The 26,022-nt window shown below is 50.1% G+C and overlaps 2 protein-coding genes across 10 annotated transcripts; both read left to right on the forward strand.

Moving 5' to 3' along the window:
• The first annotated feature begins 2,464 nt into the window (after positions 1 to 2,464).
• On the forward strand, positions 2,465 to 8,222 carry Folr2 (folate receptor beta). Of its 2 annotated transcripts, none has more exons than XM_026400988.1 (5): positions 2,465 to 2,587; positions 3,949 to 4,107; positions 7,061 to 7,249; positions 7,364 to 7,499; positions 7,646 to 8,222. In XM_026400988.1, the coding sequence occupies exons 2-5, from the start codon at positions 3,961 to 3,963 to the stop codon at positions 7,930 to 7,932; spliced, it is 759 nt and encodes a 252-aa protein (XP_026256773.1). In that variant the 5' UTR covers positions 2,465 to 2,587; positions 3,949 to 3,960; the 3' UTR covers positions 7,933 to 8,222. The 2 variants fall into 2 exon arrangements, with proteins under 2 accessions (XP_026256773.1, XP_026256774.1); XM_026400989.1 differs by lacking the exon at positions 2,465 to 2,587 and adding an exon at positions 3,496 to 3,582.
• A 588-nt stretch (positions 8,223 to 8,810) lies between these two features.
• On the forward strand, positions 8,811 to 25,538 carry Inppl1 (inositol polyphosphate phosphatase like 1). Of its 8 annotated transcripts, none has more exons than XM_077796867.1 (29): positions 8,811 to 8,935; positions 10,917 to 11,318; positions 14,104 to 14,167; positions 14,261 to 14,411; positions 14,651 to 14,771; positions 14,989 to 15,129; positions 15,305 to 15,398; positions 15,500 to 15,592; positions 15,767 to 15,865; positions 15,973 to 16,123; positions 16,215 to 16,321; positions 16,664 to 16,766; positions 16,862 to 17,058; positions 17,351 to 17,468; positions 17,958 to 18,054; positions 18,364 to 18,502; positions 18,610 to 18,709; positions 18,808 to 18,896; positions 19,172 to 19,253; positions 19,385 to 19,474; positions 20,002 to 20,141; positions 20,225 to 20,338; positions 20,770 to 20,857; positions 20,946 to 21,101; positions 21,292 to 21,370; positions 21,451 to 21,591; positions 23,560 to 24,232; positions 24,480 to 24,613; positions 24,722 to 25,538. In XM_077796867.1, the coding sequence occupies exons 2-29, from the start codon at positions 11,122 to 11,124 to the stop codon at positions 24,810 to 24,812; spliced, it is 3,849 nt and encodes a 1,282-aa protein (XP_077652993.1). In that variant the 5' UTR covers positions 8,811 to 8,935; positions 10,917 to 11,121; the 3' UTR covers positions 24,813 to 25,538. The 8 variants fall into 8 exon arrangements, with proteins under 8 accessions (XP_077652993.1, XP_026256736.2, XP_026256734.2 ...); XM_026400951.2 differs by lacking the exon at positions 8,811 to 8,935 and adding an exon at positions 9,593 to 9,912; XM_026400949.2 differs by lacking the exon at positions 8,811 to 8,935 and adding an exon at positions 10,035 to 10,121.
• Positions 25,539 to 26,022: the final 484 nt, after the last annotated feature.

Raw genomic sequence — 26,022 nt, forward strand, 5'->3', positions numbered from 1 at the left:
ATTAAATACACTCCTAAATATCCAATGAATTAAAGAATAAATCATAAGGTAAATGGTTAAGGCCCCCTGAACTCAATGCCTGGTTAAGAAGAGAGAAAGAAAGAAAGAGAGAGAGAGAGAGAGAGAGAGAGAGAGAGAGAGAGAGAGAGAGAGAGAGGGAGGGAGGGAGGGAGGGAGGAAGGAAAGAAGGAAGGAGGGAGGAGGAAGGAAGGGACGGAGGGAGGAGGAAAAGAGAGAAAGAAGGAAAGAGAAAGAAAGAAAGAAGAAACTTCTTCAATTACTACCTTAACAACAACAACAACAACAACAAAAACTAGAAAGAAGAGCAAAATACACCTAAAAGTTAGCAGAAATAATGATTACAGCAAGAAAAACAATGACAAACAATGAAATCAAAAGTTGGTTCTTTCTTTCTTTTTTTTTTTTAAGAGAGAGAGAGAGAGAGAGAGAGAGAGAGAGAGAGAGAGAGAGAGAGAATTTTTAATATTTATTTATAAGTTCTCGGCGGACACAACATCTTTGTTGGTATGTGGTGCTGAGGATCGAACCCCAGCCGCACGCATGCCAGGCGAGCGCGCTACCGCTTGAGCCACATCCCCAGCCCAAAAGTTGGTTCTTTCAAGATTAAACAAATAAAATACCAAACAAATTGGGAATAGAAGAGAAATTCCTCCTCCCCATACCTGATAAAGGACATCTACGAAAAACCCTTATAACATCACATTCAACAGTGAAAATTGCTCTTCAGGGTGGTGCAGGCCTGACACCCCAGCTACTTGAGAGGTGAGGCAGAAGGATTGCCGTCAGAGGCCAGCTTCAGCAAGCTAGTGAAACCCTTTCTCAAAATAAAAAGAAAAGAAAGGGCTGGGGGTGCATTTCAGTGGTATAGTGATAATGTGTGAAGCTTGGGTTTCAACCCCCAGAACAAACACAAGGAAAAAAAAATAATGCGAAACAGTGCAGCCACTATGGAAATCAACGTGGCAGTTTCTCAAAAGTTAAATATAGAGGGCTGGGGATGTAGCTCAGTGGTAGACATTTGCTAGCATGTGCAAGGTCCTGGGTACTCTGACCAGCACCACAAAAACACAGAAATAAATATAGAGTTACCATATAATTCAGCAGTTCCACTCTGGGTATATATACAAAATAATTGAAACTGAAGTCTCAAAATATTTCCACACAGATGTTCATGGCAGTATTCTTCACAACAGTCAACACATGGAAGCAATGAGAACAGACATCTCTCCAAAGATATATAGGTGGCAACCAGGATAGGAAAAGATGCTCAACATTACTATTGATTAGGGAAATGCAAATCAATGCCACAATACCTCATACTCATTATGATGAGTACTATGAAAATTTTAAAAATGAACAAAACCAAACAAAAAAAAAAGTGTTGGTGAGGATGTGGAGAAATTCTCTTCACAGAAGAATATGATAATCAAAGTGTGGTGTATACATACAAGACAACATTATTTGGCCTCAAAAGGGAAGGGAATTCTGACACATTGAACAACGTGAATGAATCTTGAGGACATTATGCTAAGTGAAATTGGTCAGTCACAATAAGACAAATACTACGTAATTCCACTTATCTGAGATATCAGAGAAATCAAATTCCTTAGAAAATAGTGAAGAAGAATGCTAGTTGTCAGAGGATAGGGAAAGGGGAAATTGGGAATTGTTTAATGGACTTAGAGACTCAGTTTTACCATGAAAAACTCTGAAGTTTGGTGCAATAGTGTGAATATATTTAAAATTACTGAACTGTACAGCTAGAAATGACTGAAGATGATAAATTTTATGAAATATGTATTCTTATCACATCTTTTTAAAAGCTATAAAAATTATTTGTTACGTTTTCAATATGCTAGATGATGAGATATTGTCATTCATCAGATTTGAGACAATTTTTATTTTTCTGCATCCCAGAGTAAATCCCTTGACTTTTGTACCTCAGCTTCTACCTGTGTCTATCTGGATGCTCACAAATTAACCTGATATATATCATTTAATCCTACTCAGTGTGGTGTGTCAGGCTTTTCCATATATAATTCTTACAAGTGTTCTGGTGAACACATTAAAGCTCAGCAAGGTCCAGTGACTTTCCTCAAGGCCATGCAAGCAATGGTTCTCTCACTGAGTCCCATTGGCATGACCTTAAAGTCTGGGTTCTTATTTACCAAGCCTTATCTTCATGCAGCTAGTTTTATCTTGAGAACCACTTGGGGCTCCTAAAAACTTCAGATCTTCCTTAGAGGTGAGCAATTGTTTAAGAATTAGTGAATATTGACTGTGTGGATCTTGAAATGGGCAAATTAACAAGTGAAGAGATAAATTAAAATAGGAATGACTAAATGGACAGACTTCTGTAGCCCTGGAGAGGGGTGGAGTCTTAAAAAGAAGGAAGAACAAAACTGCCCAGTGAGGATATCTCACTCTGTGCTCACCAGAGCTCTTCTACCCTGTGCTGTGGACAGAGAGTTGCTGGGGACAGCCCAGGGCCTGGGTCTGTTGCCAGCTTAGGGAGAGGCTAACTCAGACACACCTTTGTGTACTCCCAACAGCAAAAGAGGTTCAGGTAAGGTGTTCCAAGGAGAGGAGGGTGAAAAGAACAAAGGGGGGCCGGGCATGGTGGCGCATGACTGTAATCCCAATGGCTCAGGAGGCTGAGGCAGGAGCATTGCAAGTTCAAAGCCAGCCTCAGCAAAAGTGAGGCACTAAGCAACTCAGTGAGACCCTGTCTCTAAATAAAATACTAAATAGGGCTGGGGATGTGGCTCAGTGGTCAACTGCCCCTAAGTTCAATCCCTGGTACCATAAAAAAAAAAAAAAAGAGCAAAGGGGGTACTTGGCAGGTTTGTGTGAATGAAAAGGGACTTATTATTAGATCTGACTGGTTTATGTGGGAAAGGCTACAGAAAGGGGATAAAATTGAAGGGAAGACCTGGCCCCAAACAGTCATGGCAAGTGAGTTTTAGAAAGGATTTGGAGAGACAGGGTTTGATGATCAATTGCTTGTGGAAATAATGAGGGAGAAGAAGGGGTCTTCATTATTGGTTCTTATGTATTTCAGTGACAGAGCCCAGAGGAACAACCTGTAGTGGGTGGGGGTGGGTTGAGGGTAGGAATGAACAGAGATGAGTACTGTCACTTTTGCCAGGTGCCTTCCATGACTCCAAGTGCTTATTTGGAAGCCTGCTCCAACATGAGGGACTTGTATGTTGTTCCTTCAGTCTGAGTGTTTTTGCATTTGTATTTTGACAGGTGTGTGTATGTTGGGAGGGGGTCTGTTAGTTGAGGCCAGGGTCAGAATAGGTGGAGCCAGAAATGGCTTTCAGAGAATAGGGAAGGAGAAGCCTCAGGAAGCAATGTTTTATGTAACCACTAGTATTTCCATTTTTGTGTTATTTAACCAAAAACCACCCTGTGAGTTAAGTCACTTGATCCTCGTGCCAGTCTGGAGAGCTCAGCAGGCAGACTGGGTTGCCACATCCTCAGAGCTAACAGTGTTTCTAGACTGGCATGGAAAACCAGCTGACTCACAGTCTAACACAGAGCACTTGCTGACACTAGGTGAGTGTGTACTTGTCCCTTTTCAAGGAATGGACTTGAACTATTTAATTACTTGTCATACTATTTAATTACTTGTCATAAATATAAATCTAGAGAGAAGGTGAGGGCACAAGGCATTTCTTCCAATGAGTGCCCTCCCACTAGCCCCAGCTCCCCTCCTGAGCCCTCTAAGCCTTCGGTGAGGGAGCCCCCTTGCCAACCTTCTCTGCTCCAGCCTCAGGACTCAGCACTGAAGGAACACCGTCCGACCTCATTTTTCATTGTATTACAAGGACAGGGAGACTGAGACAGGGGTTGGAGGGGGCACTCTGGATGGACCTCTTTCCCCACAGGCCTTGGTCTCCCTAACCATAGCTCCCTCTGCAGGGACAGAAAGACATGACCTGGAAATTGATACCACTTCTGCTTTTGGCCTGGATAGCCACCACATGCGGTGCCCGTGACAGGACTGACCTGCTCAATGTCTGTATGGATGCCAAACACCACAAGGCAAAGCCAGGTCCTGAGGATGAGCTGCATAATCAGGTCTGTCTGGAATGTGGTTCCGTTGGGGAAGGGGCTGGTTCTAACAGGGAGGAGGAAGTCAGGGTGGTGGGGGAATAGCTTGAGAGGTCATACCCCCATGCCCAAGTTATTGTTGCAAGAGAAGATAAAGTAGAGTAAGGAGAGTGAATTTGGAGGTGAATTTTTGGGAGCCCTCCTCAGGACAGGTACCATGTAGGCAATGTCTGAATAATCCTATTAGGTATCATGTACTTCTGTATATGATTTTCTATTCCCAGTGGTTCTTTGACACAGGTAGGTGATGTTCTCCATATCACAGGAATAAGGGAAATTAAGGTCTACAGAAGCACTTGGGTCCACACAGGAGTTGGGTATGACCAGCCTTTGTGATGGGGAAGAGGTAGGACAGGGATTTGGAGGGTGGGAGACCATGGGAAACATGGTTCTTCTTCTTCTTCTTTTTTTTTTTTTTTTTTAAGATAGAGTGAGAGAGGAGAGAGAGAGAGAGAGAGAATTTTTTTTTTTTTAATATTTATTTTTTAGTTCTCGGCGGACACAACATCTTTGTTGGTATGTGGTGCTGAGGATCGAACCCGGTCTGCACGCATGCCAGGCGAGCGCACTACCGCTTGAGCCACATCCCCAGCCCCATGGTTCTTCTTAACCTCACGACATGCTAACTCCATGGAGTGGCAAAGGTAGAATAAAGGAAGGCCCCTTGTGACAGGGGTGCAGGGCATAGTGCTTGTACATTCACATAGTTTACAAAAATTTATGCCAGAAGTTTGCAACCATATTAGACTCAATGTCTACTATTTTTTAAAGAGAGAGAGAGAGAATTTTTAAAAAATATTTATTTTTTAGTTCTTGGTGGACACAACATCTTTATTTTATTTGTATGTGGTGCTGAGAATCGAACCCAGCGCCCCGCGCATGCCAGGCAAGCGCGCTATGGCTTGAGCCACATCCCCAGCCCTCAATGTCTACTTTTTATGACAAATATTTTTAGATCTTCTTTTCTGGAGTAAAACTCAGGCTAATAGAATTTACATGGGAAATAGAATTTATAATCAATTTTAAAAATATCAACATAATGCTCTATCTGTAATACAAAGGAATTGCAAGCAGAAAGTAGAAGTGCTACTTGAGTTACCATGGGGTTATGTCCTAATAAGCCCATCACAAGTTAATATGCCTAACCTACTGAACATCACAGCTTAGCAACCCAGTACACTGCTGAGAATGGACTATTGCCCCTTGCAATCACATGACTAGCAGCTGTGGCTTACTGCCCCCACATTGTACTATATATCACTACCCTATGAAATTAAAAAATTCAAGTTTCTTTCCTTTCTTATTTACTTTCTGTAAATAAGATAGAACCCAGGGCCTCACAAATGCTAGGCATGCACTGTACCACTGAACTATATTCCCAACCCTCAAAGTACACTTTCTACTGAATTCATATCACTTTCACACTATTAAGTTAAAAGTTAAAAAAAAAATCCAAGGTCAAACCATTGTAAGCTGACAACCACCTGTAAAAATAAAACATTTTCTAACTCTGTTCACATCTGTTCTCTGGTACATTAGAAGACATCAGGAAATAGTATGTGCTTGCTTTCATTTACAAAATCTCTATGAATGGGGCAACTACATATGAAGATTGATATATTTGTATTCCATTGGCTACATAAATGCTATAAGATGCTCTAAACAGGGTTTCTATCAATGACATAATTTCTAAGTCATTAGGAGCACTGGAGCTACTCAAGTATGAAAAAACAGTTGGGATTACTTTCTATTTTAAGGCATTTTCAATCCTGGAAAACCCAGTCTATATTAGAAGCTTGTGGAAATATGATGTATCCATGTGTAAGATGAAGTCAGGTTTAGATTTGGAAATAATAATAGATCTTTCACTTTTTTCAGCAAATATGTTTATGAGCTTATTATGTGTCTGGCACTGGCTTAGCCTTTGGAGTCAGATCTTAATACTTATCAAGAAGAATTAATTTAGTTTAACTACATTACTGCATGACTTTGCCTCTTTGCTCAAAATGTCACCTTCCAATGAGGCTTTTCCCCACCATGCTATTTAAAATTTTAGCAATCATCACATATTCCACATTCTCATTCCCTGCTCTAATTTTCCTCATATGATTTATCATATCCTGATTTTATCTCATTTTTTCTCTTTTCATTTCTTACTTATTGTCTGTCTCCCCTACTAAAATATAAGGTCCATAAACATATGTTTCTGTCTGTATTGTTTTCTGATGTATTCCCAGCAATACAACTGTGACTGGCTCACTCTGGGTGCTCAATATTAATTTTAAAAATAAACAAATGAGCTGGGTGCAGTGGCATATCCCTGTAATCCCAATGACTTTGTATGCTGAAAATTTAAGGCCAGCCTCAACAACTTAGTGAGGCACTTAGCAACTCAGAGATGCCCTGTCTCAAAATAAAAAATAAAAAAGGGCTGGGAATGTAGCTCAGTGGTAAAGCACCCCCTGGGTTCAATCCCTGGTACCAAAAAACAAAACAAACAACAACAACAACAAAAACAAATCAAAAAACAAATGTAAAGATTTTACATAGGGCTGGGGTTGTAGCTCAGTGGTAAAGTGCTGGCCTAGCATGTGTGAGGCACCGGGTTCAATTCTCAGCACCACATATAAATAAATAAAATATAGACCTACTGACAACTAAAAAACAAAGACTTTATATAAATGATAATTATTATCACCAAGACAAGGTTCCCTGGGTTTCCACAGAACCTTGATCATGCTATTGTAATTCTTTTCCCATTGAGATGGGGGTTCCTAAAGGTCAAGGACAGAGAGGTCTTTGCAGTGAGTGTTCCTGGAGAACCTGCTGGGGCAGGGGACAAGAACCAAATGGGATGAGACTGGAGGTGGCAGGATGGGTGTGGGGTAGAGGGACTCAGTCCAGTGTTTACCCTACCCAGTGCACTCCCTGGAGGAGGAATGCCTGCTGTTCTGTCAAAACGAGCCAGGAGCTGCACAAGGACACCTCCCACCTGTACAACTTTAACTGGGATCACTGTGGTAAGATGGAGCCTGCCTGCAAGAGACACTTCATCCAGGACAACTGTCTATATGAGTGCTCGCCCAACCTGGGGCCCTGGATCCAGCAGGTACAGGTTTCTCCCTTACCCTACTCCAGTAGGCTTCCTGCCCTCTGGCTCAGTTCCTTCAAGTCTGTGGCTATCATCATCCCTGGCTAAGAGGAGCCCTCCTTTCCCACTCAGGTGGACCAGAGCTGGCGCAAAGAGAGGTTCCTGAATGTGCCTTTATGCAAAGAGGACTGTCAGAACTGGTGGGAGGACTGTCGCACATCCTTCACCTGCAAGAGTAACTGGCACAAGGGCTGGGACTGGACCTCAGGTGAGGGCCTGTGGGTGGGGAGATGGAGGTAGGGTTTGGAAAGGGGGACGTTGAGGAACGGGGGTTGGGTAAGGATTTCTGGGATGACAGAAATGAGATTTGGGTCCAGAGCTGGCTGACTGTGTTCACCATGTCTATGACTGCAGGAGTTAATAAGTGCCCAGTTGGGGCTGTCTGCCGCACATTTGAGAGCTACTTTCCCACACCAGCTGCCCTTTGTGAAGGTCTCTGGAGTCACTCATACAAGGTCAGCAACTATAGCCGAGGGAGTGGCCGCTGCATCCAGATGTGGTTTGACCCAGACCAAGGCAACCCTAATGAGGAGGTGGCTAGGTTCTATGCTGCAGCCATGAATGCCGAGGCCATGCCCCATGGAATGGGTCTTCACCTGCTCAGCCTGGCCCTGATACTGCCACTCTGGCTCCTCATCTGAGTCCAGTCTTCCCCATACCACCCTCTGTCTGCTCCCAGCTTGGATGACCAGGCTGGGCTCCCCTCAGCTTCCACAAAAGAGATCCCTAAACCTGCTTCTATCTATTACCCACTCTTCTGCTACCCAGTTCCTCCTCCATGATAGGGCTTTGGGTTCTTCCAACAGTCAGTTCTAATAAATTAGTGACATATTTGTGTGTGATGTATTATTTTAGCTGTGAGTTGGTGAGTAGTGGGTGAGGGACAGATTCCATAGCTTTTGTATTTTAATATAATTAGACTTGTATTTTAATCTCAGTTCTACCATTCACTATGTAAAATTCAAATGCTTCAAAACCTTAGTTTCCTCAATAAAATGGAGATAATATTCCTTCCCTTGGGCTTGTGAAATGTAAAGGAGTTGTTGCCTAGAAAGCATGTTTTCCCAGTGAGTGCAATCAGTAGTCCTCAGGGATTCTATTGCTCCTATGGCCCTAAATGAGAGTCAGGTCCAGGTCTTCTTATTTATATTGGTTCCCAAACATTCCCCCTCCCCAGTGCTTGTCTGCCTGACTTTGCTCAGCTCTGCAATGGGAAAGCTGAAAGTGGGAATCCAGGGGGAAAAGTTCACACTGCCTAACATGTGGACTAAGAGCAGAGCTGGAGTTTAGGACCCTCAGAGGTGGAAGTGGTGATTGGGAAAGACAATCTGGGAGATTTCTGAAGAGGAAATACTCAAAAGACTGGAACTGGTCCTGGTGGTGTGTCTAGAAGAGGATTAGAAACTCTGAGGATCTTCCCAGAGGCAAGAGCCAGGCCTCTTCTCTGGTACTTTGTCCCTTCCCAGCATCGGTAGATATGCTGGTCTTGGAGGGTTGTTCTGTCTTTGCACAGCACTCAGGAGCTGGGCCTGAGCCTATTTCTGGGTTTCTCGCTTTCCAGTTCTCCTTGAGAAAGTCTTTATCTACACCTAGCACATTTGTCTCCAAAGAGGCCCCAGGTAGCTGTCTGAGAACAGCTTGCAGGTAGGTGGGTGTCCCAGTTGGGATTAGAAACCAGGTGTGCAAAATTCTAGTCTAGGTCTCTCTCCCCCTCGTATCAGACTCACCTTCCCTCATATGAAAAAGTGTATGCCTGATGGGGAACTTGGGCATAAATCGGAAGATGAGTTATTGCAGTCCTGGTAGGATCTGAACATGGGGTGGGTAGGTGGCGGGGATCACTTAGTTATTGTATTAGTCTTAAAGTCCCCATAGAGCTACCCCTGTCCTTCCCAGGCTTTGTCCTAGTGGGGTTAAGCCAATGCATATTTGATTTAGAGAAAGTGCCTTAGGACTGACTCGGGATCTGCCAACAGGTTCAATTTAGCAAAGTGAAAGTTCTCTCCCAGGTTAAAGTAAAGCTCTGACAGCTTTCCAGGACTTGGCGGCACAGGACGCCGGGCTGGAGGCCTGCGCCTTTAAGGAGCAGGGGGGTGGGGGGCGGGGGGGACGGAGGGGCGGGGCAGGAAGAGGACTCCCGGGAGATGGCGCCACCGGCTAGGTCTTTTTTTGGGAAGGGGCGGGCCAGACCCTAGTAGGGGCTCCACCCGCTTTCCGGCGGCCGTGTCTCCCTTCCGCCCGGGGGTGACGGGGCGAGGGGGCGTGGGGGCGCGGGGGCGAGTGGGAGGATCGAGGGTTCCCGGTCTGCGGAGCCCTGGGCTCGGCGTGTCGCCCTCAGAGGCACAAGTTTGTTGACTTGGAGGAGTAGCTGGGGCGGGGGCGGTGCTAATAATACCCATTCCTTCTGCGGCGCGCTTTGCAGTTTACACAGCTGTCACCTTCGTTACTCCTTAATTAATAATAAAAATAGTCCGGGAGCACCCGCTGGGTGCCAGGCCCTGTGCCGAGTGCTTTACAAGCAGAGTCCCATCGAGTCTGCCCTCATAACATTAGCCCCACTTTGCAGAGCGGGAAGCGGAGCCTCCGAGAGGCGCTGAGACTCGCCGGAGGTCACTCGGCGGGTGAGCGGCTCCGGGACCCGGACGCGGGCCCAGCGAGGCGGGGCGCGGGTGCTACCGCTGGCTCCCGGGAGAGCCGCGGGGGCGGAGCGGCGGGCGGGGCTGAAGGCGCGCGGGGGGGGGGTGCGGCGGCGGCGGATGGCCATCTTAAGTGGCCGCCTAGAGTCCAGGGCTGCTTCCCGGGGCCAGGAGGCACCCCAGCAGCCCCGGAGGTGGGGGTCTGCATGCGGCGGAGAGGCCTCTGGGGAGAGGCCGGAAGCCGGTGGATTGAGGGAACTTTGTCCTAGATGGAAAGGGGATCCCCCTAGTCTCGGTCTGCGGGTCCTCTCAAGACGCCGGCCTGCGGGTGCCGGGAGTGGTGCCAGGGAACTTGGCCGAGAGGGGGGAAGGGCTTTGCTGGGCTAGGAGGGCCGCGCATGGGGGGCTCGAAGACGCTGGTCTTCGTCCGGGGGTTTGTGGGGATCGGATCTCTATGAAAGGGACTTCCTCCTTGGGATTTGTAGACGGACAGGTACAGTGGACTTTGGGCTGGTTTTAACGGGAACTGGGTGTCTGGTTCACTTGGAGCATGGGGTGGTAGGCTCGTCCTGGATCGTTCCTTTGAGAACCTCGATACTCCCCGATTCAGGGCGCCCAGTGAAAAGGATTTGGGGTGAAATCACTTTTATGGGGGTTAAGGGTCATCTCCTTGAGAGGATTGAGAGGGCTGAATTCTTCAGGGGGGTGCCGGATTCCTTAGTGTCCGGGAGCAGAGTGGGGGAGACTTGGACTTCGGTGGGTACTTGGGGACTGAACATCCTCGGGATGGAAGAGCAGGATCGTTGTGGGGTTTGGGAGGTGCAGGTTCTGCGGGATTGTGGAGGCACCGTCCCTTCGAGAAGAGATTGGGGGCAGGGTCGGCCCGGGCAGTGGGCCGAGCGGAGGGGGAGGGGGCCGGCCGCCGGACTCCCTGCTCCGCTCCTGCCCCTCCCCCGCCGTCTCTGAACAAACTTTTCTTTCTCTTCAAGTTGAGGCCGGCGCTGCAGGCGGCGGCGGCTGCGCGGCGAATCTGGCGGCCTGCGCGGCGGAGTGCGGAGTCCTGATCCCTGGCTCTGTCCGGCCCGCGGATCCTCAGGCCCAGGACCCGGGCGCGGCCCCAGCGTCGGCCCTGAGCTTCCCGGGGCGGATGGCGCGGGGTGGCAGACGCGGGCGGTGCTGAGCCCTCCGCGGGCTATGGCTTCGGCGTGTGGGGCACCCGGCCCGGGGAGCGCGGGGTCCGGGGGCGCGCTGGGCAGCCCGGCTCCTGCCTGGTACCACCGCGACCTGAGCCGCGCTGCAGCGGAGGAGCTGCTGGCCCGGGCGGGCCGCGATGGCAGCTTCCTGGTCCGAGACAGCGAGAGCGTGGCGGGGGCCTTCGCACTCTGCGTCCTGTGAGTGGGGCACGGAGGGGATCTGGGATACGGACGGTGTGACCTGAGTGGGGAGGGGGTTAGTGATTGAGTGGTGGGACACCAGCCCCGCCTCCATCCCCAGAGTGGGGGGCCTTGGCTTTATTCTAGGGCTCTTGGGGCTGAGGAAGGATACAGGGGGCATTTCCTTCCTGCTGTGTGTGAGGGAACTTTCTGGGGTTTTGAGGTCAGAGTATGTGGGGTTCTGCAGGCCAGGGCGATTGTGATGGGGAAAAATGCAGACAGTCCTTGGCAGACCCCTGCAGGCATGCCCAAGTAGAAGAGGTGAGGATTTGGGTCCATGTTGTGTGCAGATCTGTTTGTGAAGGGATTGAGTTTAAGCAGAAGCAGCAGTTTAGGGACAGAGGGACTGATGAGGGTGTGTGTGAGGATGTCTAGCAACATCCTTAGGGGTCCTTTCAGTGCTCCCAAGAGAGGCACAGCTTGGGTTCTGGAGGGCTGTGTATGGCTGGGGGTGATGATGTGGTTGGTGTTGAGAAGACTTGGTGAGGCAGCTGGATGAGGCTTTATGAGACTGTGCCATTATTTCATGAATCAATGAGTAAGTGTGCCTGGCTCTGGGCTTGAGCCCCAGTTATCTGGCAGCTCTAGCCCTAAGCCATGAGTGCTGTGTGTGGAACTAGACTTGGCAGTTCTCTGTGTGGGCCTGGTCCTGTGGCTGTACCTGTCAGCTCTGTGAATAGTAGGGTGGGGTGAGTCTGTACTTTCAGTTTTGTAGTTTTTTCCTTGACCCACAGTATGACACTAAGTGGACTTCTGTGGGCCTCTGGAGTGAGAAGTAATGACTGGGAAACTGTGAGGACCGTTTAGTTTAGATCTAGTTATGTTCTTCCTTGGCCCTATGAGCCCCCTACCCTTGTCCCTTTGTCCCTTCTTTTCCTTTTTGTTCTTTTGACATCTTTGTGGGGACAGGGGAGGACACATTGACTTAGACCAGGGAAGACTTTTTTTTTTTAAAGAGAGAGAGAATTTTTAAAATATTTATTTATTTATTTATTTTAGTTTTCGGCGGACACAACATCTTTAATTGTATGTGGTGCTGAGGATCGAACCCAGTGCCGGACGCATACCAAGCAAGCACCTTACCGCTTGAGCCACATCCCCAGCCCCAAGGGAGACATTTTTTTGTTTGTTTGTTACAATAGGCTTGGTGCTGTAGTCACCTAGTAGGTAGTAGCCAGACGTGCTGATGAACGTGTGACAGTGTCCAGAACAGCCTCCTAAGGATTATGTGGTCCAAAATGTCAGTAGTGCAGAGGTCGAGAAACTCTGACCTAGGCACTTGACTGATGAGGGGTCCTATAGTCTCTGCTTTGCCTCAAGTCTGAGACTCAGTACAGGGAGACTAAAGGACAGCCTAGACCCATGAATACCCTCAGTCCTGCCTCCCAGCCCCCTCTGAGGCATATCCCTTGTTAGGGAAGGGAAGGAGGCAGGTGCTGGGTCAGCTGTTGGGTGGGAGAGGACAGCTGGAGCTTGTGTTTGGGTGAGGAACATTATTGTCCCAGTAAGGAGAAAATCCTGGCTCCATTGTCAGGGGAAAGAATGGGTGGAGTGGGGGTCTGTCTATGTGTGGGGGCTTTGGCTTTGCCAACTGACTGATTGCTCCTTGAATCTCAGGAGACTGGGTAGGGATCAGAAATGGGTGGTTTCTTAGACTTCCCAAACAAATGCGTACTTGCTTACCTATATACATACCACATCAAGACACACTCCTACTCTGAAGGCTACAGGCAGTCTGACCCGCAGGACAGGAAATGGGCCCTTCCTTCTGTTCTCATTTTAAATCCCAGTTCTGCCTTTTACTTGCTTAGGCAAATTACTTTTCCTTTTTGAGCCTTAGTTTTCTCATCTGTAGAGTGTGGCTAATAATAATACCTGCTATTATTGTTATAAATATGGATCCACAGTCTACAAACTAACACACAGCACAAGCAGCCAGGAGAACCCCTGACAGGTGCAGACTTAGGGGAAAGGGATGGCCCTGCGGCATTTGGTTCTCTCTGGGGCCAACAGCCCTTTCCTGCCCGCACATGCATAGGCCTGGTTGCCTTCTGAGGTGTGGAGGCAAAAGGCAGCTTTCCATCCCCCAGTGAGTATGTGCCTGGTTCAGCTGTCACCTGCTCAGCTGCTGCTGCTACCATCTGTCAGCACCCCTCTTGCCCCTCCTTGCCTTGGGGTTCCTAGAGGCTGGGTCTCCCATAGGGGGCCCCCTTTGGTTATCCCAGTTACCTGTTGTCTGGGGAACAGGGAAAAGCTCTAGGGTGGTGCTCTAGTACTTCCTCAGAGAAACTGTCCTAGACACACAGACTCCAGTAGAGCCAGACACCAACATAAACACAGACAGAGGCTCACACGTGTGTTAGCACATTGCCCTGCACACATAGGCTAACTAGGCTTCTGAGGACTCTTACTCTGGCGGGGGGCCCAGACTGGTACTACAGTCCAGAGGGGGTGTTTAGACAGCTGTGGAGTCCACAAGAGAGTTGCCTGTTGCTTCCCAGGCCTTGTGGTGGGTGTGGAGTATGTAGGTTTTGGGGGGGGGGAAGGGGGACTTGGTCATTTCAGTTCTTGTTGGCAGCACTAGGAGGGTGGAAGTAGATTGGCCCCATCATTAACCCTATGCAGCCTGAGCAAGTGGTTTTAGAGGAAACCACATTTAGGGAGCAGGGGGACTAGTAAGGGATGCTTTGGGATTAGACTCCAACTGGGGGATTTCAGGTTCTGATTTTTGCCTTGCCATCAGGTATCAGAAGCATGTACACACATACCGCATCCTGCCTGATGGAGAAGACTTCCTGGCTGTGCAGGTAGAAGCTCAGACCCTGACTCCTGACCTTGATCCTTCCTGTGGCTTGGGGACCTGCTGGCTGACCCTATCTCTCATCCTTTTTGGCCTGTAGACTTCACAGGGTGTGCCTGTGCGCCGCTTCCAGACCCTGGGCGAGCTCATTGGCTTGTATGCCCAGCCCAATCAGGGCCTGGTGTGTGCCCTACTGCTGCCTGTAGAGGGGGAGAGAGAGCCAGACCCACCGGATGACCGTGATGTCTCAGGTACAGCCTCATGTGCAGTGTGCACATCCCTTCCTTGTCTCCTCCCTGACTCTACCTGGTTCTTTCCATCTCCGCTTTGCAACCCTCTCTTTCCTTTCTCGTAATTGTGTTGCACTTCCCTTTACCCCCTTTTCATTTCCATGAAATGAAATGTCTCTGACAGCTATGGCTTCCTCCCTGCCATATACCACTGAGGGACAAAGGCCCAAACTGCTCCTCCATTGACCTCTGTCCCACAGATGGGGAGGATGAAAAGCCCCCACTGCCCCCGCGCTCTGGCTCTACCAGCATTTCTGCCCCCGCGGGACCTACCAGCCCCCTGCCAGCCCCTGAGACTCCCACAACTCCAGCTGCTGAGAGGTGAGATGCCCCACCTCCCACACACAACCTCTCTGCAGGAAATTCTTTCTCTTTCATGAGAGGTGAGAAGACCACCTGAGCCCCCTGGGGCACCCATCTCATCTCAGCCCTGACCTGTTCTATTCTGCCACTAGTACCACCTTCTGTAGGGACAAGGTGTAGGGTAGCTGGAACAGTGTCAGCAGGACCTCTACCAACTTTTAACCTCTCTCTGAAGCGCTCCCAATGGGCTGAGCACCATTTCCCATGAGTATCTGAAGGGCAGCTATGGGCTGGACCTGGAGGCTGTGCGGGGCGGAGCCAGCAACCTGCCCCACCTCACCCGCACTCTTGCCACCTCCTGCCGGAGACTGCACAGGTACTGCACACCTGATCGTCTGCACCACACTCTTACCCTTAACAGTGAACCAGCCACTGTCTCCTGATTTCCTCACCTGTCCCCTTGTGTCCTCAAGCTGAAGGAGAAAGCACCACCCTCAGCTTCCATGAGCTTTAGCTTGGGGTGGGGAATTCTAAAATGGTGTTTCCCCTAGTGAGGTGGACAAGGTCCTGTCGGGTCTGGAGATCCTGTCCAAGGTGTTTGACCAGCAGAGCTCGCCCATGGTGACTCGCCTTTTACAGCAGCAGGTGAGATTGTAGGGAGGCCCTGGGAGCTGGGCTCAGTTCTGGAGTTGATTGGGGGCTTCAGCCTAAAGGGCTTCATCTACAAGCCTTATTCTTTCTCCCAGCAGAACCCATCACAGACTGGGGAACAGGAACTAGAGAACCTGGTACTGAAGTTGTCAGTGCTAAAGGACTTCCTGTCAGGCATCCAGAAGAAGGTATGCTGATTCCCCTCTACTCCCTGACCTTTGAATTGCTGACCACTCTCCTTGGCTGAGCCCCGATCTCAACTTTGAAGCTATAACTTAGCCCTGACCCCAGCATTAGCCATACCCCTCTCTGCCTTAGCCCTGAGTATGCCCCCAACCTCACCTTGCCCTTGGCCCCTCCAGGCCCTGAAGGCACTACAGGACATGAGTTCCACGGCACCTCCAGTTTCTCTGCAGCCATCTATACGTAAGGCCAAGACCATACCTGTGCAGGCCTTTGAGGTACATGGCAGGTGGAGGGCCTCATGGGTCAAGGGGCAGTTGAAGGTGAAGGAGATGCTGCCTTCCTCAAGGTCTTATCAGCAGCCTCTCTATTTCCTGTCTTGCAGGTGAAGCTGGATGTTACCTTGGGTGACCTGACCAAGATTGGAAAGTCACAGAAGTTTACACTGAGCGTGGATGTGGAAGGTGGGCGGCTAGTGCTGCTTCGGAGACAGCGGGACTCCCAGGAGGACTGGACGACCTTCACACATGACCGAAGTGAGCCAGGGCAAGACCTGGGAGAGATGGGTAGGGTGAGGCCCTTGGCCTGGAGGGCACAGGCTTGTGTGACCTGTCTTCTGTCTCCTAGTCCGCCAGCTCATTAAGTCCCAGCGTGTCCAGAACAAGCTGGGTGTTGTGTTTGAAAAGGAGAAGGACCGGACCCAGCGCAAGGACTTCATTTTCGTCAGTGCCCGGGTGAGTGGCATGCAGGGCCAGTACATTGGGGGATGCTGGGGTCTCCAGATGGGTGTCTCCCATTGGGTAGGAAGAGAGGGAACACATGGTGTGGGCATGTCATCCCTCCTGGCAGGGGTGGGCCTGACATGGTAGAGAGGTTATTAAGAATAGGTGGCCTGAGGGATGATTCAAATTTCAGTGAACATTTACTTAGCACCTGTTACATTCTTGAGCAGTGGATGTACAGTGGGCAACCAGACAATGACCTTCTCTCATGGTATTTACCATCTAGTGGAGTATCCTTGTGGGAAGGGGGTTCCTGGCTGCCTATTTTTCCTTGACTGACTACTGTTCCCCCAGAAGCGAGAAGCCTTCTGCCAGCTACTGCAGCTCATGAAGAATAAGCACTCCAAGCAAGATGAGCCTGATATGATCTCTGTCTTCATAGGCACCTGGAACATGGGTCAGGCCCAGGCTGGGACCGGGATGGGAGAGGGGAATGGCCCCAGGGCAGGGGCCTGACCCTCCCACCCACTGCCTCATCCCCTCCATCTTCAGGAAGTGTGCCACCTCCAAAAAATGTGACATCTTGGTTCACATCAAAGGGTCTGGGGAAGACCCTAGATGAGGTCACAGTGACCATACCCCATGACATCTATGTCTTTGGGACCCAGGAGAACTCAGTGGGTGACCGAGAGTGGCTGGACCTGCTGCGTGGGGGCCTCAAGGAGCTTACAGATTTGGATTACCGCCCGGTGAGGGGGTTATCTTGTTAGTCCCCTGTCTTCATACACCACCCCAGACTTTTCCTGCTTGACTTCATGGGCACCCTGGGGAATGCAGCTCTCTGATTTTTCCTCTGGCCTTGGGCATATCCTTTGGGAGGTCTCATATGAGTCCTTCATGTCATGGGAGGCCCATTTCTCTTTGGTCCTTCAGGAAAGGGTAGGAGGTCTTCCTTTCCCATGACTGACAAGATGCCAGGGCAGGGAGAATGTGGACAGGGTCCCAGCCCAGGATAAGGGTGACTCCACACCCTCTACCTAGATTGCCATGCAGTCGCTGTGGAACATCAAGGTGGCTGTGCTCGTCAAGCCAGAGCATGAGAACCGCATCAGCCATGTCAGTACATCCAGTGTGAAAACTGGCATCGCCAACACCCTGGGTGAGCAGGGCAGGCAGGTTCCTGAAGTGGTGGGGTCCCTGTGTTCATGCTTCATGCCTCCTCTCCAGCCCAGAGTCTCCCCCATTTCATAGATGATAAAATTCAAACCCACAGTGGTTGAATTCCAAGGTCACTCAGCAAATAAGTAGGGGAGCTAGGCATAGTGCTCAGGTCTTCTGATTAGCAGTCCAGGGCTCTTGCAAGATAGATTCTTCTGAGAACCTACAGGACCTTTCTGTTGCACTCTTGGGATCTCTTGTGATTCCAGGGGCTCTGCTCACACAGACAGAGTCAGGCCATCCAGATAGACTGCAGGCCCCCGAGAAGGATCCCCAGGGAAGGTGTGGGTGTGCGTTCAGGGGCTGTCTGCCTCAAAGCACCTGAGGATTGGGGTAGGAAGCATCCTCTCATTGCTGCTTTGAGGGATAGAGGGGAGAGTTGGTAGTCCTCTGTGGGTGATCAGGCCTTCCTCTTCCGTTTCCCTCACAGGGAACAAGGGAGCCGTGGGTGTCTCCTTCATGTTCAATGGCACCTCATTTGGCTTTGTGAATTGCCATCTCACCTCGGGAAATGAGAAGACTGCCCGGTGAGGGCACCTTCCCCATACTCTTGAGGGAGGTGGGCCCCATGTAACAGCTTCCCCATAGTCTTGCCTACATCCTCTAGTCACATGAAACTCTTTCCTTCTCCCACATCCCTATCCCCAGAGACCCCCTTCTCCTGTATCCCAGCTGAAGACTTCCTGGTCTAGTCCTAAAACTGACCTTATACTTAGCTTCTCCCTCTGGCCCCAGGGAATTGATCCCTATGGTATCCGTGACCCCAGAGTCTTCCTGCCTTTATGCCCATCTCTCATTCCTGACCCTGGGGACCTGATCCTGGCTCCTTACTATAGGCGGAACCAGAACTATCTGGACATCCTGAGGCTGCTCTCGCTGGGTGACCGGCAGCTCAGTGCATTTGACATCTCTCTGCGTTTCACTCACCTCTTCTGGTTTGGGGACCTCAACTATCGCCTGGACATGGATATCCAGGTTCCAGCAGGGGCCCTGCCTATGGCTGTAGGGAGGCTAGGGGCTCGAGAGCTGTCACCAGCTCTGCTCAAGAGACATACCTTCAGCCTCTCTGTCCCCCACCCCAGGAGATACTGAACTACATCAGCAGGAAAGAGTTTGAGCCTCTGCTCCGGGTAGACCAGCTCAACTTGGAGCGGGAGAAGCACAAGGTTTTCCTTCGGTTCAGTGAGTAGGGATCCAGTAGGTGGGCCTGGGGACCTGGGGGCTTGGGACATTCCTGGGTTTTCAGGGCCCTGAGTCCCATCTGTGCCCTGCTTCCTTAGGTGAGGAGGAGATCTCTTTTCCACCCACTTACCGCTATGAGCGGGGTTCCCGGGACACATATGCCTGGCACAAGCAAAAGCCAACTGGAGTGAGTGAAAAAAAATGGCACGAGGACCCTCCAAGATTGCAGTGAATCAGGAGCACGTGGGAGATCAAGGGTCTTGGGCCTCTGTAGTTATCATTGCAGCTTACCTGGCCTTCCTGAGGCCTTTGGGGGTGTTTCTGGGTATTGTGGGGATCCACGGAGGAAGGTGGGACCCAGTGTAACAGAAATGGGGGGGGGGTCTCATCAGCTCTGAGTGGAGCCCATGCTGAGAAACTCCCAGCTGTCATCTCTGACCACACTACTGTCCCCTGCCCCAGGTCCGGACCAACGTTCCCTCATGGTGTGACCGGATTCTATGGAAGTCCTACCCTGAAACCCACATCATCTGCAATTCCTATGGTCAGAGCCTCCCAGACAGGGTGATGGGAGGTCTTGGGTGGTCACTGTCCTGACTCATCCCTAGTTTCAGGAGGTGGGAACAGAGAGTAGGGAAGTTTCCCTTGAGTCCCCATTCCTATTCTCCCACCCAGGTTGCACTGATGACATTGTCACCAGCGACCATTCCCCTGTGTTTGGGACATTTGAGGTTGGAGTTACCTCTCAGTTCATCTCCAAGAAAGGTGACTATTCTGAATGTGGTTGTAGATGTGGCAGTGTTGGGTGGGTGTAGGTAGTGACCTGGGGATGTGTGCAGATGGATTGTACACAAGCCTATGTGTGTGTTTGTGTGTAAATGTGAGTGTAGGAGTGTTTCTGAATGGGTGATATGTGAGGGTGTCTGGGTGCCCAGGTCCTCATGAGAGATGCCAGCCCTGAGTGGTCAGTTATACACATTTGTCTGTATCTGCAGGGTCACATGTGAGCCTGCAAATTTTGTTGGCAAGCCAGCCCATAGGCATTCTTGTCTCTAGCTCCCTTTGACAGGAGTTTTTCATCCTTTGGTTCTTTTTGCTTTGGTCCAGGGTCTGGGTTTTGGGGTCTATCTGTTGGTAGGTTAGGATTGAAAGGCACCTATTGGCCTTGCCTCTTGCTCTGCCAAGGCCCCTAATTCCCTGTTCCGGGGCTCAGCCTTTCTGTCTCATTCTTTCTGTGATCCTCTTATACCCTCTTGGCCCTTCTGTCTACAATTTACTTCCTTGTCCCCTAGGGCTCTCGAAGACTTCAGACCAGGCCTACATTGAGTTTGAGAGCATCGAGGCCATTGTGAAGACAGCCAGCCGCACCAAGTTCTTCATTGAGTTCTATTCCACTTGCCTGGAGGGTCAGAGACAGGGCCCACGGCTGGGTGTAGGCCAGGAGGGATGGGAGGCCAGAGCTGCCCAGACCTGCCTTCAGCTTGGGGGGAAGGGAAACTGGAAGGTGGTTCTCAGTTGGTTTTCCCCACTCCCACCCCAGAGTACAAGAAGAGCTTTGAGAATGATGCCCAAAGCAGTGACAACATCAACTTCCTCAAAGTGCAGTGGTCTTCACGCCAGCTGCCCACGGTGAGGCTGCAGGCAGGGCCTAGGCCAGTGGACGAGGGCACAGAGAAGAGTGAGGCAGAATCCTAGGGGAGGTTGCCTGGGAGGGAGGCTGGGGCTGGCAGTGTGCATGGGAGGGCTGGGCAAGAGAGGATAAGAGCATTTGCTTTATCTAGGGTTATAGAACCAAGTTGTAGATTGTTCATTCATTTGTTCCATAAACAGTTCTTGAGACTCTGCTAAATGTCAGGCCGTTGAGGATGCAGAAAATTAATTAATACAGTGATGTTAAGTGATGAAAGGCCCATTACAGATCTGAGAGCTTTCCTTAAGAGCTAGGTATGAGTGAGCATGAATAAGCCTGAGGGCAGGGTGAGTTGTATCAGGGCCAGCATGTGGGAGGGGTCCAAGGGTGGTTGAGACTTTGTTCCATATCCAGCCTTTCTGTTCCCCAGCTCAAGCCCATTCTGGCTGACATTGAGTACCTGCAAGATCAGCACCTTCTGCTCACAGTCAAGTCCATGGATGGCTATGAATCCTATGGTGAGGAGTCAGGGTAGCTGAGGGATATAAGAAGTCAGGCAGGCCCTAGGAAGTTTTGATAATCAGGTCTGTCCCGTCTGCCCTTCAGGGGAATGTGTGGTTGCACTCAAATCCATGATTGGCAGCACAGCCCAGCAGTTTCTGACCTTCCTGTCCCATCGCGGCGAGGAGACAGGCAATATCCGTGGCTCCATGAAGGTGCGGGTGCCCACGGAACGCCTGGGCACCCGTGAGCGGCTCTACGGTGGGGGTTCCATTGGGAAGGGTGTGGGCAGCTATAGGAGGGGAGGACCCAGGGTGGATGGAATCCTGGGATGCTTGAGGTTCTACAGTCATGGGAGTGGTCCTGCTGGAAGGGGCTGGCAGACCTAGATGGTTTTTCTGGGATCTAGGGTCCCAGATCCCCTCTGAGCCTCCCTTCCCTATACCCTCAGAGTGGATCAGCATTGATAAGGATGAGGCTGGAGCAAAGAGCAAAGGCCCGTCTGTGTCCCGAGGCAGCCAAGAATCCAGGTGAGCTAGGACTATGTTGGGTGTCACCTGAGGGGGTATCTGGGGGCTGCTGGAGGGCCCCACTCATCTCTCCCTGGCAGGTCAGGGAGCCGCAAGCCAGCCTCCACAGAAGGCTCCAGCCCGTTGTCCAAGTTATTTGAAGAGCCAGAGAAACCACCGCCAACTGGGAGGCCCCCAGCCCCGCCCCGAGCAGCTCCCAGGGAGGAGCCCTTGAACCCCAGGTAAGAGGAGGAATCTGTTATCTCTCCCCACCCACTCTATCCATTACTATGATTGGCTCTCTGGGCCAATCTGGGGATTCTCTGCTGTTCGGTTGCTCTGCCATTCCATGGGCAGAAGTATGGCTTCTGAAGGTATGGCATCCTGAAGGTATGGCTGTGAGTCAGAGGGAGCATAGGCAGCCTGTCCTCTCAGTTTTCCCTTAAAAGTGACATAGAAATTGTTTTTAGAGGGGCTGGGGCTGTAGCTTAGTGGTAGAACACTTGTCTAGCATGTGTGAGGCTCTGGGTTCGATCCTCAGCACCCATAAAAATAAGTAAAATAAGATATTGTGTTCATCTACAACTAAAGAAAATATTAAAAAAAAGAAAATAATTGTTTTTAGAATAGTTCTGTCTGTGTAATCAGACACAGCTCAAGCCTTCAGTTTGGAGAAGGAACAGGGTTCAGCAAGGGATTTCTCAGGGTGCATGTTATGGGGCCCTATCCTACACAAGGCTTCACTGGAGAAAGGTGTGTGGTCAAGTGAATTTGGAAATACTTTTTGCTAGATTTTTTTCTTAGATATTTCCAGTGCACATTAGTATTAGTAAATGCTACAAGCACGTGGACAGGAAGGAAAACTCTTTCCAATTCTTTTTAATATAGTTTCCTAAACTTAATGGGTGAGGATACTTCTTTTCCACATAATAACTTCTAGGGGATATAGCTCAGTTGGTAGAGTGCTTGCCTTGCATGCACAAAGTCCTATATAAGCACAAACAAACAAACAAAAAACAAACCCCACATAATAACTTCTAACGCCTGGATAACTAGTAGTCTGTGGGTCATACTTAGGGAAAATCAGGCTAGCTTTCTTTCTTGCCCTTTTTTTCCCCCCCCTGGTACTAGGGATTGAACCCAGGGGCATTTGACCACTCAACCACACCCCCAGGCATACCCCCAGCCCTTATTTTTTATTTTGAGATAGGGTCTCACTAAGTTGCTTAGGGCCTCTTTTCTATTTTTGCAATGTGAAGATTTGAACCCAGGACCTTGCACATACTAGGCAAGTACTTTACCATGAACTATAACCTTAGCCCTTTTTTTCCTATTAAAAAAAAATATATATATATATATATATAATATATATATAATATATATATTGTAGTTGGACACAATAACTTTATTTATTTGTTTTTATGTGGTGCTGAGTATCGAATTCAGCACCTTGTACGAGCTAGGTGAGCACTCTACCACTGAGCCACAACTCCAGTCCCTTTTTCTACTACTATGCATAATTATAATATATTATTATTATATTATATATTATATTATAATTATGCATAGTAGTGGAATTCATTGTTATGTATTTATACATGCACACAATATAACAATATAATTTGGTCAGTTTTGTTCCCCAGTAGCCAGCCAGCCTTGCTTTAAAAAAATTTTTTTTTTAATTTGTTCTAATTTGTTATACATGACAACATAGACTTGCTTTTTAATGGTACCTAGTCATTGCTTGAAGGTACGTAAAACTCCTAGGTTCAGTTTGGTTCTTTTTCTCTCATCTCCAGTTATTTTCAGTCACCTTGGTTTTATTCTCCAGCTTGAGTAAAACCAGCCTGAATACCTGAGTGAGATTCCACAGTAGGTTAACTACAGAGGCTTCAGCAGCTCTTTCAAAGTTTCATTGGTCATTCTCATCAGAGGCCTTTTACTGCCTTGTCTTCTGACATCTCTGTTGTTATCATTTGAGTTCAGTTTCCACAGTTACAAAGTCATAAAAGATCTAAGAATCTGAACAAGTGAGCAAGGCAGTCTAGGGTTATGCCTTCAACACCTCATTTACTTCCAAATTTAGAGATGATGAAACCCAGGGCAGTAGAGGGTAAGTGATATGCTCAATGTCGTCATCTTTTGCCAGTTCCCCCATGGCACCATTGGGTTTCTGGGTCCTGACTAAGTTATCCTGCTCCTAAACCCAGGTTGAAGCCAGAGGGGGCTCCTGAGCTGGAAGGGGTAGTGGCCCCCGCACCCAAGAACAGCTTCAATAATCCTGCCTACTACGTCCTTGAAGGGGTCCCACACCAGCTGCTGCCCCTGGAGCCACCCTCACCTGCCAGGGCTCCTGTCCCACCTACCACAAAGAACAAAGTTGCCATCACAGTGCCTGCTCCACAGCTTGGACGCCACCGGCCCCCTCGGGTGGGAGAGGGGAGTTCATCAGATGAAGACTCTGGGGGTACTCTGCCCCCTCCAGATTTTCCACCTCCACCACTGCCAGACTCAGCCATTTTCCTGACCCCCAACCTGGATCCTTTGTCAGTACCAGGGGTCCGGGGACGCAGTGGAGGTGAGGGCCGAGGCCCACCACCTCCCAAGGCCCATCCAAGGCCCCCACTACCCCCAGGCCCCTCATCTGCCAGCACTTTCCTAGGGGAGGTAGCAAGTGGGGATGACCGGTCCTGCTCAGTACTGCAGATGGCCAAGACTCTAAGTGAGGTGGATTATGCTCCTGCTGGGCCTGGACGCTCAGCGCTTCTCCCAAGCCCTTTGGAGTTGCAGCCACCCCGTGGACTGCCCTCCGACTATGGCCGGCCCCTCAGCTTCCCTCCACCCCGCATCCGGGAGAGCATCCAAGAGGACCTAGCGGAGGAGGTGTGTGGACCAGGGCTGGTTGTCGGTACCTGAAAGAGTGTGCCTGCCCATCACTATGGTGTCTTTTCCCTCCACTATGCAGCATGCACTGGTTTCCCCTCTGTCCTGAGCTGAGTACTGGAGGGTTGGGGGACACGTAAATCAGACCCAGATTTTGCCCCCCTTTCCCGGGTAGAATGTGGCTGTCTTGAAGGTTTTTCTGGGGGTGCACTCTCAGTACTCCCCTTAACTTGCCCTATTTCATCAGGCACCGTGCCCGCAGGTCGGGCGGGCCGGCGGCCTGAGTGAGGCAGGTATGGGTGCCTGGCTGCGGGCCATCGGCTTAGAGCGCTATGAGGAGGGCCTGGTGCACAATGGCTGGGACGACCTGGAGTTTCTCAGGTGGGGGCGGGGCTAGAGCCGGATAGGGTGGGTGTCTGTCCCTGGGGGTAGAGCTGTGGGCCCTCTAGGACCCTCTATCCCAGGTCCTAGCCTTTCTTGCCCCCACAGTGACATCACAGAGGAAGACCTGGAGGAGGCTGGGGTGCAGGACCCTGCTCACAAGCGCCTCCTTCTGGACACATTGCAGCTCAGCAAGTGACAGCGGAGGCTCGGCAAAGCCGCGACTCAGCGCCTCTCCCCTGCTACGAAGGCCTGGAATAGCTAGCCCCTGGCTAGAAAATTCTGAGGGGGTGGGGCAATACCTTTCTGCCTATTTATTGGGGAATCCACATTCCCCACTGCCCAGTCATTTGGAATGCCCTAATTAGGACATCCTGCCCCTCCCTTTTAGACCCAGGGCTGCAGAGGTCTGTAGCCTGCAGTGTGCAGTCCTGTTTTTCTAGACCCCTCTTCTCAGCCCCAGGGGTGCAAATGGGGTATAGTTGTATACATCTGGGCCCCAACTTTCATCACTGTTTTCTGCTGCCCTCCCCCCAGCCTGACCCACAGGTGGGACCTCCCCCTAACTTCTGCAGGGGCATCCGTCCGGAAATGAAGGAAGAGCTCGAGGATCGGGCTGGGGTTTATTTAAACTTCTATGTGTGGGTTTGGGGAGGGAGGGCACTTTATTATTATGGGTGGTGGCGGGGGGCAGGACCTCGACCATAAAGTGCTAGTTTGCTTAGTTCTCAAGTCTCCTGGTCTGTAACACCCTGCGCTAGAAATGCGTGGTGGCCGTGAAGAGAGAGAGAGGGCCCCTTGCTGGCTTCAACCGCAACGGGGTCAGGGTTCTTGCAAGCAGCCTAGTCTTACTCTGCACCCTCAGAAGGGTTGCCAGTGTTGATGTCTTCAATAAATTAAGTTTTATTTGGATTGAGCAAAATCACCTCAATAAATTACAAGTTTTTCAAAGAAAAAGAGCAACAAAATTAGGAAAAAGGAAACCCCTTAGTCCCTTTTCCCAGACAGCCCCGTCCCTCCCCCGCCCCCAATAGGTCCACCCTCCGCCAGGGACCCGCCAGGGATGAGAGGGGACGCTTAAGGAGCGAATTGGCTGTGGGACCCTTCAGGGGGCTGATTATCCCAGCTAAACCAGACTTTGCACCGGTGGGGTCAGTGCAGGTGGGTCTAAGGATAGGGCAGCAGGCACTCATGGTCACCAAGGTTAGGAGTGACCCGGCAGATCCAAAGAGTGGGCAGCGTTTGTCCGTAGGGACTCTTGTTAGGAGGAGGCGTTATTTGATCTCCAGAGAAAGCCAAGCTTAGAAGGGGTCCTCGGCTCTCCTCTAAGGGTTCCCAATGAAAAATACTCTGGACTGCCTGGTGCGAGTGGGCGAGAACGAGAGTGGCCCGGACTTGGTTTCTAAAGC

This window comes from Urocitellus parryii, chromosome 4 (genome assembly GCF_045843805.1).
Source record: "Urocitellus parryii isolate mUroPar1 chromosome 4, mUroPar1.hap1, whole genome shotgun sequence".
Classification (NCBI taxonomy): Eukaryota; Metazoa; Chordata; class Mammalia; order Rodentia; family Sciuridae; genus Urocitellus; species Urocitellus parryii.